The sequence below is a fragment of the Argopecten irradians genome, chromosome 12 (genome assembly GCF_041381155.1).
Source record: "Argopecten irradians isolate NY chromosome 12, Ai_NY, whole genome shotgun sequence".
Classification (NCBI taxonomy): Eukaryota; Metazoa; Mollusca; class Bivalvia; order Pectinida; family Pectinidae; genus Argopecten; species Argopecten irradians.
In genome coordinates, this window is record NC_091145.1 from 20,660,729 (window position 1) to 20,676,111 (window position 15,383).

Consider the following 15,383-nt stretch of genomic DNA (forward strand, 5'->3'; position numbering starts at 1 on the left):
TCAAAACACAGGAATCCACCTTATCTAAAGCCACTACAAATGTAATCTCCAGGAAATGACTCAATGCTCCCGAAGATCTGAACAACCTAGAAGCACACAAGGTAAGCATAGGATGTGCTGTTCGGTGCTAAACCATCAAATAAGTGAATGTATTGTGCAGCAGCCAAAAAAACTAATACCAGGTAGAATACTTTGCTTTTCCAGACATCTCATCATATTTAGCTTAAGATGTTGCATGGTGATGACTAGCTTTACTCACAGGTATTAAATATTCAATTATGGTCTGCAATAGCCAAGTGAACACCAAATGAACCGGGGACAAATAGGGTACATCCTACTATAAACACAATACAAAGATCATACTCTTTGGATAAAACATTCACGACAACCTCGGTAAGGGTGAACTCTATAACATGAAATTTTCATCTTGTAGAGAACTGTTTGTTGTTTTCATTGTGTACCCAGGGGTTTCAATATCAGACGGTACCTGGTACTTTTTGCTGGTTGAACCTGGCTGTGGTACAGCTTCGTTTGGGCTAAATTACATTAGATAGCATGCAGATAGTATAGAAAAGTTACCCCTGAAATAGCAACTCTCCTGAAATATAATGAAACCCCTGTATAGTGCCTTTAAAAGGCATTATACAATATATATTCTTATTTTTTCTCCATCAATTAATCATACACATTTCAACCCACAAATTAATATTAATCTTTATACCACAAAGGACAGTACACATGAAAATTTCATGTTATACTGTTTAATGATTAGTCTCTTCCCTATCAGACTGAAAAATGCACAAGATGGACTAAAAATACAGTGTTTTATTTCAGCAAACAATGTACAAGTTGAGATTGGATGAAGATACACATCAAACATTTAAATATTTATTCTACGACACTTTCAGTGTATTATTACAAATGCTAATATTGGAAATGATTAGCAAGTTAAAGATTAGACTATTAGTTTATAGCCCATTTCTTAGACTTTCCATTTTATTATAGAGATCCTCGCGTTTAGTGGTGTTAGTTTTTTCAGAATCTATGTAGACTTGCTTATTCATCTTGCCCTGCACCAGTTTTTCAGCAGCGTTTATAGCCTGCTGGATCTGGTCCTTGTATTGTCCGTCAAGCCTTTGAAGCTCGGCAACCTGCAAGGGAACAAAAAATTTTCCATTCAATATCAAAATATTTTGAATTTGATTTTTTTTCTCTCTCCTAAATAAAGTAGATCACTAATTTTACAGAAATTTATATTACACTTAAGGCTAGAATACATCTAGGAAACTGTACTATCAGTATGAAGTTATTCACAAATGCTTTGTTATCAATTTGTAAGTTTGGTCAAATATGTGGTCTCCATGAAAGCTGGGTCCACGTCCCGAGACTGGGTGCACTGGTCTCTTGCGGATGCACACCACTTTTGGGGGTGTGATGTGCGTCCGCGTGATATCAGTGTAGCTGAAGGCTTTCACAGTAGCTCCAATTTGAGCCAACCTGTTTGCCGTGGGTTGCATCTCGTATCCGGGGGAAGAAGGTCCTGGTGGTTGAATAGGTTTTGCTCTTTTTTCTTCCTTTTTTTACTGCTACACACTACTTTGGCTTCAGACTCCGGTTAGACGAGAGGTAATATGGGCCCTGTATTATCAATCGGCTGGTCATGCCGAGCCCTTGGTTCGTAGATTTCCAAGAAGGCGGTGGCTTAGGGTCAATCGTGAGTTTAATTTGGATTGTCCTGATTCTGATCGAGCTTGTGGGTGTACAATCTTGCGAGCGTGCTGTCGCAAGCTTGATTTGAATTATGTTCGTTCGAAATATCCTTCCGAGTATACTATCTGTGTAACCCTGGCACTTTGACACTGGATATCCATGTCATCATGAGTGTCCCCCTGTTGGGCTCCGAGGTGGGTGGGGGCACAGCTAGCGAATAGTATAAACTCTTAAAGATGGCTTCCCAAAACAAACAAAATGAACTACATCCAAAATCTCCCCAAAAGGAATCAACCACAAATCAACAAACAAAAAGCGGTACAAACACATTCCCACAGTTTCTGGTCATGTCCTCTACACAGAGCGGCAAGACCACTGCAGGTTTATCACCCTTAATATTGCGAAAGGGCATCAAAGGCATTGCCGGCGATGTCAAATCTGTTAAGCCTTTGGGATCGGGTGATCTCCTAATAGAGGTTTTCCGCAAGCAACAAGCGGAGAACCTCCTTGGAACCACCAGTTTTGCCGGCCTCACTGTGTGTGTAAAACCACACTCATCATTAAATTGCAGCAAGGGGGTAATCAGGTGCCCAGCCTTGCGCAATGACAATGAGGCCGACATACTGTCATACTTCCAAGAGGAGTGCATTCCGGTCACGTACGTGAAGAGAATCATGACCAGAAAGAGTGGGAACTTGGTCCCAACACACACTTTCATATTGACGTTCGCAACACCAACGTTACCGCAGAGCGTAACTGTTGGTTACCAGCGTTATGCTGTTACCGTCTACATTCCCAATCCATTGAGGTGCCGTAACTGCCAGAGGTACGGCCATCATGAGAACAATTGTAGACGGAAAATGGTATGTCAGTACTGTGGCCGTGAAGGTCACGATGAAAAAGACGAATGTGACATTGTCAACCGTCACTGCGTCAATTGCGGGGGTGACCATGCTGCGTCTGCTCGCACCTGTCCTGCCTGGACTCGGGAGAGGGAGATATTACGGGTCAAATATACCCAAGGTGTCTCTTTCCCCGAGGCTAGGAGGATAGTCGAGCGTTCAGACCTGAATGTGGCAACCTATGCTCAGATCACCCGCGCAAAGACGCCTGTTGACAGTGTCACCGTCAAACATGCGTCGGTCCAGGCCTTGGTTGACAAGCCTAACTGGGACAATGATGTCCCAGATATGGCTGATGCTAAGACCTGCAAAATAATCATGGGGGACCCGAACAGGTTCAAGTCTGGTCCATCTAAGCCACAACACAAACCACAACAAAGACCACAACAAAAACCACCTGGAGCTAAAACGCCAATCCCACCGGCGTCTCCAGGACTTACACAACACCAAACACCGAACATTAGAAAAAAAGTTACCGCCGCTCGTCATAGACGTGCTATATCTTCACCGTCTATTGACGTAAAAAAACTCCCTGAGAAAGCCAAGCGACCAGCAAATACACCACCGCAGGAGCAACGCCAGACAAAAACCACCAAGGTAAAGCTGGCGAGGCTCCCTGCACTAAACAACAAACCCAGTAAGGGATCAGATGACCCTATCCTTGGACGGAACATCTATGATGTTCTATCGGACGACAGCGAGTTTGGTGACAACACATTTATCGCCACCAAACAACCTACTTCAAGTAGTCCTGTCGGTCCGACAAACTATCCTCAGGGACCAACATAGAGACAAACACTATCATACAATGGAACATACGCGGATTTAAAGCGAACATAGAAGAATTAAAACATCTTATACAAACAAAAAACCCATCCATATTCTGCCTTCAAGAAATAATGCTGAAAGACACCATCAATCTCAGACAATTTACACTATACACCAAAACTCCAACAACAGGCGGCCGGGCATCAGGTGGTGTGGCGGTGGCGGTGCATAAAAACGTCCCCCACAGACACATCCAGCTCAATACCACCCTACAAGCTGTTGCCGTAAGTGCAACTCTTCACCGAAAAATAACAATCTGTTCTATATATTTACCTCCAAATACTCCATTTAGTTGTGATGAACTGAGTAACATCGTATCACAACTACCAGTGCCATATATTATCATGGGTGACTTTAACGGTCATAATAGCCTCTGGGGCTCCCCAGGTACTGATGATAGAGGTAGACGTATCGAAGAGTTTATTGATAAAAACAGCTTATGTCTTTATAACACCAATGCCCCAACATATTTACACCCTGCCTCTGGCTCGCTTACCCACATTGATCTATCGTTGTGCCATCCATCAATTCTTCTGGATTATGATTGGATGGTCAACGATGATCTTTGTGGGAGCGATCACTTTCCAATTATACTTAAAAACATAGGGTCACCAAAACTTGAGGAGCCTATTCCTCGTTGGAATCTACATAAGGCGGACTGGGTTCAATTTAAACATTTGTGCGCAGAGGAGCTCATCGAGGATAATTTTTTGAACCTCGATGACCCCATTAAAATTTTCACAGAAGCGCTCACTTCTATTGCTACAAAAACCATACCAAAATCCGTGCCAAAACCTACAAAGTTTCGTCTCTCAAATGATTCATTTATGAATAGATCTGGTAGAAATTCCGCTCTGAGGCGGTACTTGGCTTCGCCAACCGTCTCAAACTATAACAATTTTAAAATTTGGAGAGCAAAAGCTCGAAGGTCTATCAAATCCGACAAGAAAAGTACTTGGAAAGAGTACGTCTCAAAAATTAATTCCAATACATCTTCGAAGAAGGTTTGGGAAATGATTGGTAAAATCAGTGGGAAAAGAAAAGCATCACCATCCTCCCACCTCATTAACAAAAATAAAATATTTTCTTCAAAATCCGAAATAGCTGACGCCTTTGCCAAAAATTTTGCTAAAAATTCATCCGTCAAAAATCATTCCAAAAAATTTCAAAAATTTAAAAAAGAAAAGGAAAAGAGACGTCTTAATTTTAAATCCTCCAATAGTGAAAGTTACAATAGGCCTTTCGAGATACCAGAATTGCTCGAGTCCCTTGAGAAATCAAAGGACTCGGCAGCTGGACCAGACGAAATTCCATATATGTTTTTAAAACAATTACCAGACTCTTCACTAAAATGTCTTTTAACTATATTTAATCAAGTTTACTCTTCTGGCAAAATTCCCGAGTCTTGGAAGGAATCTACTATTATACCCCTTCCGAAGCCCGGGAAAGATGCTACTGATGCCAATAACTATCGTCCTATTTCATTGACGAGTTGTATTTGTAAAACTCTAGAACGTATGATAAATACTAGATTAGTTTGGTTCCTGGAATCAAACAATATTTTAAGTCCTTTGCAAAGCGGCTTTAGAAACCGCAGGGGAACGGTAGACCACTTAGTTAGACTAGAAACATTTATACGAGAAGCATTTGCCAAGAAAGAACATCTTGTGGCCGTATTCTTTGACCTTGAAAAGGCATACGACACAACTTGGCAATATGGAATCATGAACGATCTCCATGATATCGGTATACGTGGTAATTTGCCAAAGTTTATTTCAAATTTTATATCTGACAGGCATTTCAAAGTTCGAACGGGTTCAACTTATTCAGAAACAGAAACACAGGAGATGGGTGTCCCTCAGGGTGGTATCCTGTCTGTCACACTTTTTGGATTAAAAATTAACAGCATAACCAAATGTCTTGGTCAATCTACAGAAGGGTCTCTATTTGTGGATGATTTCTTGATCTGTTACAGATCAAAAAACATGCACACTATAGAACGACAACTACAACAATGTTTAGGCAAATTACAAAATTGGGCTGACGAAAATGGCTTTAGATTTTCAAGATCAAAAACTGTCTGCATGCATTTCTGTCAAAAACGAAAACCACACAACGATCCAGACCTCACACTCAATGGAATTAAAATTCCAGTAGTTGAACAAACTAAATTTCTTGGATTAATATTTGATTCGAAACTGTCCTTTGTTCCACACATAAAACACCTGAAGGATAAGTGCTCGAAGGCGCTGAACATTCTACGTGTTCTGTCCCATTCTGATTGGGGTGCAGACCGTGAAATGCTTCTGCGTATCTACCGGGCACTTATTAGATCAAAACTTGACTACGGCTCGATTGTCTATGGATCGGCTCGCAGCTCCTATCTACAGATGCTTGACCCTATCCAGAATCAGGGACTGCGTCTGGCACTTGGAGCTTTTCGAACAACACCTGTGAAGAGTCTCCATGTGGAAGCTAATGAGCCATCTCTAGACGATCGACGAAAGAAATTATCCTTACAGTATGCTGCTCAACTGAAATCCAATCCCAAAAACCCCGCATTCGATCTTGTATTTAATCCACAACACCAGGACATATTCAGACAAAATCAAAAGCTCATACCAACATTTGGCATCAGAATTTCAAAGTTTTTGCAGGAACTAAATATAAATTTCGACACCATTGACGAGTACACCATATCGGATGTACCACCATGGCTCATTCAAACACCTGATATCAATTTATCTTTGCATGAGAGGGCAAAGTCCAGTGCATTACCCGAAGAACATAAATCCTCCTTTCGGGAGTGCATCAGAGCTTTCCCTGATCATGTTAAGATCTACACTGACGGCTCAAAAGATGGTGATAAAGTTGCGGCAGCATGCTGTACATCTAATCACTGTTCCTCTATCCGACTTCCAGATGTTGCCTCCATTTTCTCTGCGGAAGCTTGTGCTATCGGTCTGGCTCTTGACCACATCGAAGAACACCGCATTGAAAAGGCAATCATCTGTTCAGACTCTCTTTCGGTTCTTCAGGCTTTGAAATCAAGATGCCCTAGAAATACTCTAATCCAAAATCTTTTAATCCGAACATTTCGATTATCTTCTAAAACTCAAATTACTTATCTCTGGATTCCCAGTCATGTGGGTATAAAGGGGAATGAACAGGCTGATAAAGCAGCTAAGACTGCTCTTCGCCTAGCACAAACAGATTTGAAACTACCATACACCGACATCAAACCTTCAATTCAGTCAGCCATCAAACACCATTGGCAACAAAGGTGGTCTACCGAAACAAACAATAAACTGTTTAAAATTCAACATACACTTAATCCTAAACTGTCCAGTCGGAGAGACCGCAGAGAGGAAGTTGTTCTCTCTCGGCTCCGAACTGGACACACATATTTTACACATTCCTATCTATTGAGAGGGGAGGATCCTCCCACATGCCATGCATGTGATTCTCCTCTCACAGTGGAGCATATTTTAGTGCACTGTATTGATTTTAAGCACATACGAGATAAGCACTACGATGTCTCCGACATGTACACTTTGTTTCATGCCGTGAGACATAATCGTATTTTTAATTATCTCAAAGAAATCGGTATTTTAGATAAAATATGAACGTTTTTCTTATCATATCATCGTATCAACTCAACATTTCATCGTTTCATCAACTTTTTGCATGAGTTTTCTCGTGTGTTTTAGCCGAAACTTTTATCCCATGCAAACCTTTTTTATCAAATAAACGTTTACAATCTGTGTTTTAATCTTTACTTGCCTTTTCTTACCCTGACCTTCTATCCTGATATTAATGCCTGACTTGTAGTTTGGCCCTAAATGACCTTAGTTGTCGATGGGCCGTAAAACTCAAACAAACAAACAAACAAACAGCTATGACCATCCAAGAACAAGACAGTTTATCACATCACTTTGTTCATGTAGTCATATGAAAAGTATCAGTTACTTGAATGTTTGTCTCTTCTTTAAATTTTCTCCACCAATCAAAGAATCAGTATTAAACTTGATTATGTTTCTCTAAAAGTTCTCTAATTTTCTCCACCAATCTTAAAGAATCTGACTTACCTTATCAGCTAGATCTGATCCTTCAGTCTTGAGTTGAGTCTGCAACACTTGTATCTGCTGGGTCAGCTGACGGTAGTCTCCGTCTATTTTCTTTCTGCTGCTAGCAAAGTTGGAGGCTTCCTTAGTACTTTTGTACTTGTTGACAGCATCATCATAGCTCTGATAGAGAGCACTTCTTTTGTCCTGAGCACTCTGCACATCCTCCACCAGGCTAGCCACTCGCATCTTACTCTCCTTGGCTTCATCCTGCAAATGTAATTTTACATATTTAATATCATCAATGAGATTGTCACAAGTATAAACAAGAATTTAAGAATAATATCTTCCATCCATGCTGCATAGTTAAGGACTGTACTCATTTAATTTCTCAAATTAATCCATTAAGATATACCCTTGGCTGAACAAAATGTAGAATCCTAGAGTGGAGTAGTTTTTGAACTAGTCATGAGCTATAGCTCTCCACTGTCACATTTTAGTGTAACATGTCAAACAAAGTGAATTTCAAATTCAAGACTTGAAAAGAACTCGATTTGAAATTATAAATTTCCATACATAAAATTTATAAATACTTAAAATCAGTACATATTGATAATGAAAATCAGAACATATTGATAATAAAAGATGAAATAATTGATCTTCATGGAAAATTCACAGGGTCTATATTTTTTCTCTTAGTTTTGTCAACTAACATTTAAAGGACATAATTTGGATAGAAAGAAATTATGCGAATAACTTATATGTATCAAACTCACCTTTGTAATGGAGAAGTCCAGTCTGACATAAATGATAACAACGAGGAACAAGAGATAGAAAGCTCCAACAACTAGCAGAGGCTCCTGAAGCAGCATGATTCTCTTGAAAGTGTACCTCAGCTACAAGAAACGAAAAAGAAACATGATTTTAAGCCATAATTCAATTATTTTATTAATAAAGCATTTATATGAACTTTTTCCCAATTTCAGGTACCATTTGCAAATTATTAAAAGTAGAACCCATAAGTTATAGCCTTGATTAGCTATTGGGTTCAGGATAAATCAATGAAAATTTCAAGGAAATGTATGAAACTTCCGGCTTTCAATGTAAACACTTTCTCCAATGCAAGATTTTTTTAAACATGTAAGTTTTATATAGCATAACATTTACCTCAAAGTCTTGGATGTGCTGCTCTACAAGGTTACTCTTGTAAGCTACAATCACAGGTCGTCCCATGGTGTCCAGGTAAGTGTAGTGAAGCTGATTATCTCCCCTTACAACATCATATGGGGTGCTCAACATCATGTTCCTGTAGGAATTTAAGAAGAAAAGTTATTCATTTTTATCTCTTTCATGAAAAGCTTGAATAGTTTTGGAGTCATGAACACTTTACATGGAAAAAGATTTAGTAGATTTTTAAAATTTGTAATCTGGATTATGCAGGATATAAAACAAGAGGCCCAGAGGGCCTGTATCGCTTACCTGGTTTGTAATGCCAAGTAATGATCTAAATACAGGTTCATTGTTTCTTTTCTGAAGGAATTCGAATATTTACCTCTAATTCCTCTATTGGGCCCCACCCATCCTGCCCCCGAGGGGGGTCAGAGTCAAAATTTATACAAGGTCTGTTCCCCTTCCCCCAAGGATGTTTGTGGCCAAATTTGGTTTCAATCCATTCAGAAATCTAGGACAAGTAGCGATTTATAGGATTTACCTCTATTTCCCCTATTGGGCCCCGCCCCTCCTGCCCCCGGGGGGTCAGAGCCAAAATTTATACAAGTTCTGTTCCCCTTCCCCAAGGATGTTTGTGGCCAAATCTGGTTACAATCCATGCAGAACTCTGCAACTAGTAGCGATTTAAAGGAAATGTTGATTTACCTCTATTTCCCCTATTGGGCCCCGCCCCTCCTGCCCCCGTGGGGTCAGAGCCAAAATTTATACAAGTTCTGTTCCCCTTCCCCAAGGATGTTTGTGGCCAAATTTGGTTACAATCCATGCAGAACTCTGTAACTAGTAGCGATTTAAAGGAAATGTTGACGGACGGACGGACGCCGCGCCATTACAGAAGCTTACTGGCCATTTGGGCCAGGTGAGCTAAAAATTAGTGTTGGGAATCGGTTGTAAAATGGTAATCGATCATCGGTTTAGGACAATTTACTAATTATCGATTTTATAATCGGATATTATTTATAGAAAGCTCTACTATATTTATATATTTCACCTTTTAATTTTTCTGAAGAATTTTAGAAAGATATCCACTGAACCAACAGTCATGAAGAAGTATTTTTTTTTAATTCAAATTCTTGAGTATCTATGATGTTTAAAATATTTTGATATGTGATTTTGCACTGTTATATAACATAATAAAGGTTCAGAACAGTATAAGATAAGCATGAGTTATCTCCCATTTTAGTAACCGATTATTACCTTTTATAATCAATAGTCTTTGGAAAAATCATAATCGATCGATCATCGATTAAAATCGAGAATCGGTCCAACACTACTAAAAATTGTGTCCATATGATAACTATCTCAAAAACCTTTCTAAATTCTCCCCCTATAAACTAATCCAATTAAGATAAATCAGTAACTGTGACAAGGTGTGGATATTATTATTGAATCAATCCATACTTTGTTGAACATACTTTGAACCCTCAGGAAGGATAATTTTAACAGTTATCTGATCCACCAGGAGATCGTCAAACACATGGTCAACAAAGCGCATCTTCAGAGCAAACTGGTCACCTGTAAATATCAGAAAACAATATTGATCACAGATTTTACCTTGAAATATATATTAAAGCTCTTCTGTATCAATGTAAGGTTCATAAAGTGTTTACTAAATAGGAAATATAATAAGCGAATGTACTGATATGAATATAGAACCTAATGTACAATTTAAGGTCACTTTCCAATAAGCCATTATCTTGGGACATGTAAAATTACCTACCTTCATTGAAAAGATACTGGTAGCTTGGTACATTGTATCCAATGTAGTAATGAGTTTTCCATCCTCCAAACAAAGGGAAACGAGGTCGGAGTTCCAGCTCCACCATATCATCAAGCTCCTTCAGATTACTGGTGGAAATGTTGCCAATCTCATCTCTGTAGTACACATCTTTGGCAGCAGCAGGTAATACAGTCTGTAAAAAGTTGGAATAATATTTACCAATGAAAGTGTGTTATAGTTTTACTGCTAAGGACCAATAAATGTAAACGAAATTCCAGGCAAAACTATGTCCCAAGGAGTTTCTAATTATGAAATTGGAGAGAGATCCTTTCAGTACTTCAGGCCTGTTTGAGACATAGGAGTAACAGGGATTGTTTACCAATGACAGACCATTTTAACTGCCTGCCATCTGAAGATTGTGGTCTGAAATTTTTTTAACTATTTTATTTACTTATTTGAATTTTTCAAATCATTCATACAGTTCACTTGTTTGACAATATCATTCAGCACTGAATAGTTTTCATAAACATTTTTGGGTGTAAAGCTAAAATACATGATGTTGAGCAATTTTCAATTAAACTGGTTTTATTGTTTAGATATACAACTGCTTAAGTACCTTGAATGATTTCACAGAGGAAACACCATCCTGACTTCTTTGGTAATCATATCGTGAGAAAGGTCCCTTCAGCTTGGCCCCAGAATGACGGATGTCGATGTGCTCCTCCACAGCAATGTTACCCCAGTGGGACACCTCAATGATACGCTCCATGCTTGTCACAGCAAGGAAAGGTGAACTGCTCTCAAAGTGCACCTTCAACTCAGACTGCAAGATAAATGGTGTTTAGAAATATTTACTACATTAAATGCTGATAAAATCTTAATAAGAATTTTACTTCCTTTTTAAATGGAATTCAGCTATGCTTTCAGTCTTTCCTTGATCTTCATGTATTCTTTTCATAGAACTACTTTCTTTGACCAAAAATTTAGGTTACATTTTGTTTGTTTTTAATAATGCATATTTTCAAGCTTTTGGAATCGAAGTAAATGACATTTGATATTCCATTACATGTGGCCTTTCACAAAGCAGATTTTTACAACTCATCTACATCAACATCAGCATTCATTTCAATCTTCAATAGTTTATGAGTTAAATACCTGTGTGAAAGGTTCACGTTTTTCGTATGGTCCATAGGTGATGGTTTTGTCGCTCTCCGCAACTGGCTTTGGCGATTTACTGTAGGATTCAATGGCAGTGGATGCCACAGTCACAACAGTGGTCTGAGATTTGGTTACATATGGAGAATAGAAGTAAACATTTCCCTCCAAAACCACCTGCTGCTTCTCACTCTGAGCGATTTCAAGGGGGTATGGGCGCAGTGCATGAGCAAACACTGTATCAACATCAACTTTTACCATTTTTCCAGCTCCGAGGTCACTACGCAAGTTGATTCTCCAAAACTGTTTGTCACTGCAAATGAATAAAGAATTGTAAAAAAACATCAACGATATATATAGGAACACTTCAATTTTCAATTTGACGGATTATGATTTAGTACTATCAAGGTTCGTAGACAGAACTCCTATGGATAAATTTTCAATTATCTGCCATTCTGTATTTGATAGAAGCAATATTTATTAAGTGTTGTTAAAAGTGTTGAAATTAGAGACTTTTTGTGTAGATTTACACAAAACAAGATAAATTTCACTAATTAATTCATACTGGATCATTATTTATGTATCATCAGTGATTTTGGGAGTAAATCTATGGCCAAAAAAAGCCCTTTCTAAGTCTTTAAAAAGCTTCATTTACTTTCTTCTTTATTTCTCCCTTTAACATTTCTCCAAACAAAAACAGATGAATTTTAAGAGTATTAAAGCATGTCACCATTCTGCAAATTCACTTACGCATGGCCAGCAACAGACGTTTGCGCGACCACCAATTTTTCATCATCGTCAGAAAGCTGAAATGGAAGATAAATGAAATTGAAAAAGTCATTATCATTAAGATTAATTAACCATACTGTATTCGACCCAATAAGCGGCCAGGGCGTTTCAAAATTTGGAAAAATGGAAAAAGGCTAAGACAAAATCATTACAAATCTATAGTTTTGGTCTTTATTTATGCCTGGCCAAGGCCTCAAAAAGGGTGAGGGGCACTGATAGGGACATGGGTGCTTATTGGGTCAAATACGGTAATTTGTTGATCTAAAGAATCCCCCATCTAAAAACCTGTTACTTTCCTAATTTTTGCTCTAGAAGAATTCTGAATACATTGACTAAAGCTGGTCATAAGTTCTTCAATATTTTACTAATTTCTGAAGATTTAATAGAAAACGCAACATATTTTTGCAAAACCCCAACACAGCAAGGAACATTATCATCATTAAGGCAGTTTTATCATGCATTATTAACCAATGCAGTTGGAGGAATGTCTCTTCATAAAGTTCATAAGCAGTAAATCGAGTAAATAACCTACTATTTCTAGAAATCTTGCTTAACAGGCTCTTTTGCTATAAGCAAGATTAGCCCGAGATACTCTGGCCCTGAGACCAGACTTAGACATTATGACAGATAAATGTCTGGTTTAGGGCCAGAGTGCAGTAGTACTCGAAAACCTGGAATAAGCCGACACCGTTTGGTATCGGGCCAGGTACTCTCTGATTCAGACTGACCACCGAGAAGCACCACTAACCTTAGTCTATACAACAAAAGAATATCATATCTACCCAAATATAGCAATCCGTCGAGATTAAAGATGATTTGCATACTACGAGAAAATGATGACGATGACGAGGGAAATTTAAAGTTGCGGAAAAGAAACTACTGTGTTGACACAATAGAACATGCATGCGTGATGAAATGGGTGGCTATGAGTAGATAAATTATTCATTTGTTGAAAAGACCAAGGTAAGTGGCGATTCTCGGTGGTAATATTTTGTAAGTAGTTTGAATCGGAGAGTACCTGGCATGGCCTGATACCAAACGGTGTCGGCTTATTCCAGATTTTCAAGTACTACTGCGCTCTGGCCCTAAACCAGACATCTATCTGTCATAATGTCTAAGTCTGGTGTCAGGGCCAGAGTATCTCGGGCTAAAGCAAGGTCATCAATTACCTGTTTATATATAATTAGTGCATTTAATTTTGCTTTAATATAATGTTAAGACATCTAGGACTCCTACATGTAGACGAAACACATTCACAGAATTCATGATCCTGTAATAAAAGGTACATCTATGATCTTGTCTTCAATAATTCTGACTAATTCTAATAATTACCATTTTTAAGTCTTTCATACTTTCAAATTTTAACTATTGTCCACTTGCCTGGCACTTTTGTACATTGACTAATACTAGGAAAATGGAAAAAGTCCAGGAGAGAGCACTTCGTTTTATTGACAATGACTATGTTTTTCCCAGTCTTCGATATTTTAAGGAGGCACAAACTTGATTTTTTACATGTTAAGCGTATGAAAGATATGGCCTCTGAAGTTTTTAAAATTTTAAATGATATTTCTCCTCATATTTTACAAAATCTTGTTGAGAAGAAAGAAGTTTTTTATAATCTTAGACAGGACAACCTGGTAAAGATTCCAAGGGTAAACACCTCCACTTATGGTAAGAGATCTTTTCGTTTCGCTGCTTCTCAGGTGTGGAACAGTCTGCCAAATGAATGTCGGCAAGCTGAAAACTACAGTTCGTTTCGCAGACTGCTTCACACCTGGGATACACAGATCTGCTCCTGTACCATCTGTACACACCATATAGGACGAGTTGTTCCCCTTTGGAATCTACCTACTTGGAATTATACCATATAACCTGTGATATTTCAAACCTTTTCAAAGATCATTACTTTTATAAATCTTTTTTTTAGCTTTTGTTTTCTACCTATGACTTCAATATCTACTTTTAATTCACACTATGTTAGTGTATATCCTGTAAATTTTTACACTTTGCTATATTAGCATTTATGTACATTACACTTCAGTGTCTTAACCTTTTTTGTGTAACATTTGTGTGATATACAAGTGTAATTATTAAGTTATTACCTTTAAATTAATTTTTTTTTATTTCTGCTAAACTGTGATAGCTGTTTCCATATCATGTATCTATTGCATGCTTGCTATAGTAAATTGTTGTCTGTCTATATATATTTTACCTGTTTGTACTGTGATATTTTACATATGTTTGTCGCAAGAATAGCACTACAGTGCTAATGTTATTATGTTCCCCATGTATGCGACTCTAAATTAAACTTCTTGACTCTTGACTCTGACAGTCCACGAGGTTCCTGTCACTCTGTAACTATGAGTCAGTTGAAGACAACCCCGATACATTCCAAAAATTATCACAAAATCGATGTTAGTTACTTATTTTTATTGTAGATAGTCAAACGTGTCCATTTATTACCTCAAATAGTGCAAGAACGTTAAAAATAAAGTAAATAATCCGATTAAACAGCTAAATTGTAACAGGGAAAACGAAAGCTTCGACCGTCAAAAGACGAGACGTGTCGGCCTACGATTGGTTGTTTTGAAATGCAGACGATGCAAACAATTGCTGTTGAAAATGATGTTTTTACTACAAAATAACATACCGTTGCTCCGAAGAAAGATAGATGGTCCTTCATAGAGTCGTCGATGACGTATAGAAATGATTTTACTGCCGAGTTACCATTATTTTCAATTGTGAGTGACGCCGACACTTTGACAAGATGAGTTGCTGCATCTATTTTACGATCGACTTTACTCACGACTAAACCAGAGTCAATAGAATCTTGTCCAGCTTTGCACCATACAGATGCAAACGCTGAGACAATAAATACTGTCAATACGATCTTATCCATGATGGAATAGTCCCGATGATATTGGATTTCTAAATACAGATTACCGGCTTCCTTCTCGCTTCGCCGGGGAACAGGAAGTCGTTGGCAAA

At 38.2% G+C, this 15,383-nt stretch overlaps 1 protein-coding gene across 1 annotated transcript; it reads right to left on the bottom strand.

Moving 5' to 3' along the window:
* Nucleotides 1-810: 810 nt before the first annotated feature.
* On the bottom strand, nucleotides 811-15,380 carry LOC138336083 (dolichyl-diphosphooligosaccharide--protein glycosyltransferase subunit 1-like). Its single transcript, XM_069285378.1, has 10 exons — nucleotides 15,046-15,380; nucleotides 12,357-12,412; nucleotides 11,607-11,919; nucleotides 11,068-11,274; nucleotides 10,452-10,644; nucleotides 10,147-10,246; nucleotides 8,672-8,810; nucleotides 8,281-8,400; nucleotides 7,529-7,774; nucleotides 811-1,151 (listed from the first exon to the last, which is right to left on the bottom strand). Exons 1-10 carry the CDS (start codon nucleotides 15,292-15,294, stop codon nucleotides 969-971), a joined length of 1,806 nt encoding a protein of 601 aa, XP_069141479.1. The 5' UTR covers nucleotides 15,295-15,380; the 3' UTR covers nucleotides 811-968.
* Between the last annotated feature and the right edge of the window lie 3 nt (nucleotides 15,381-15,383).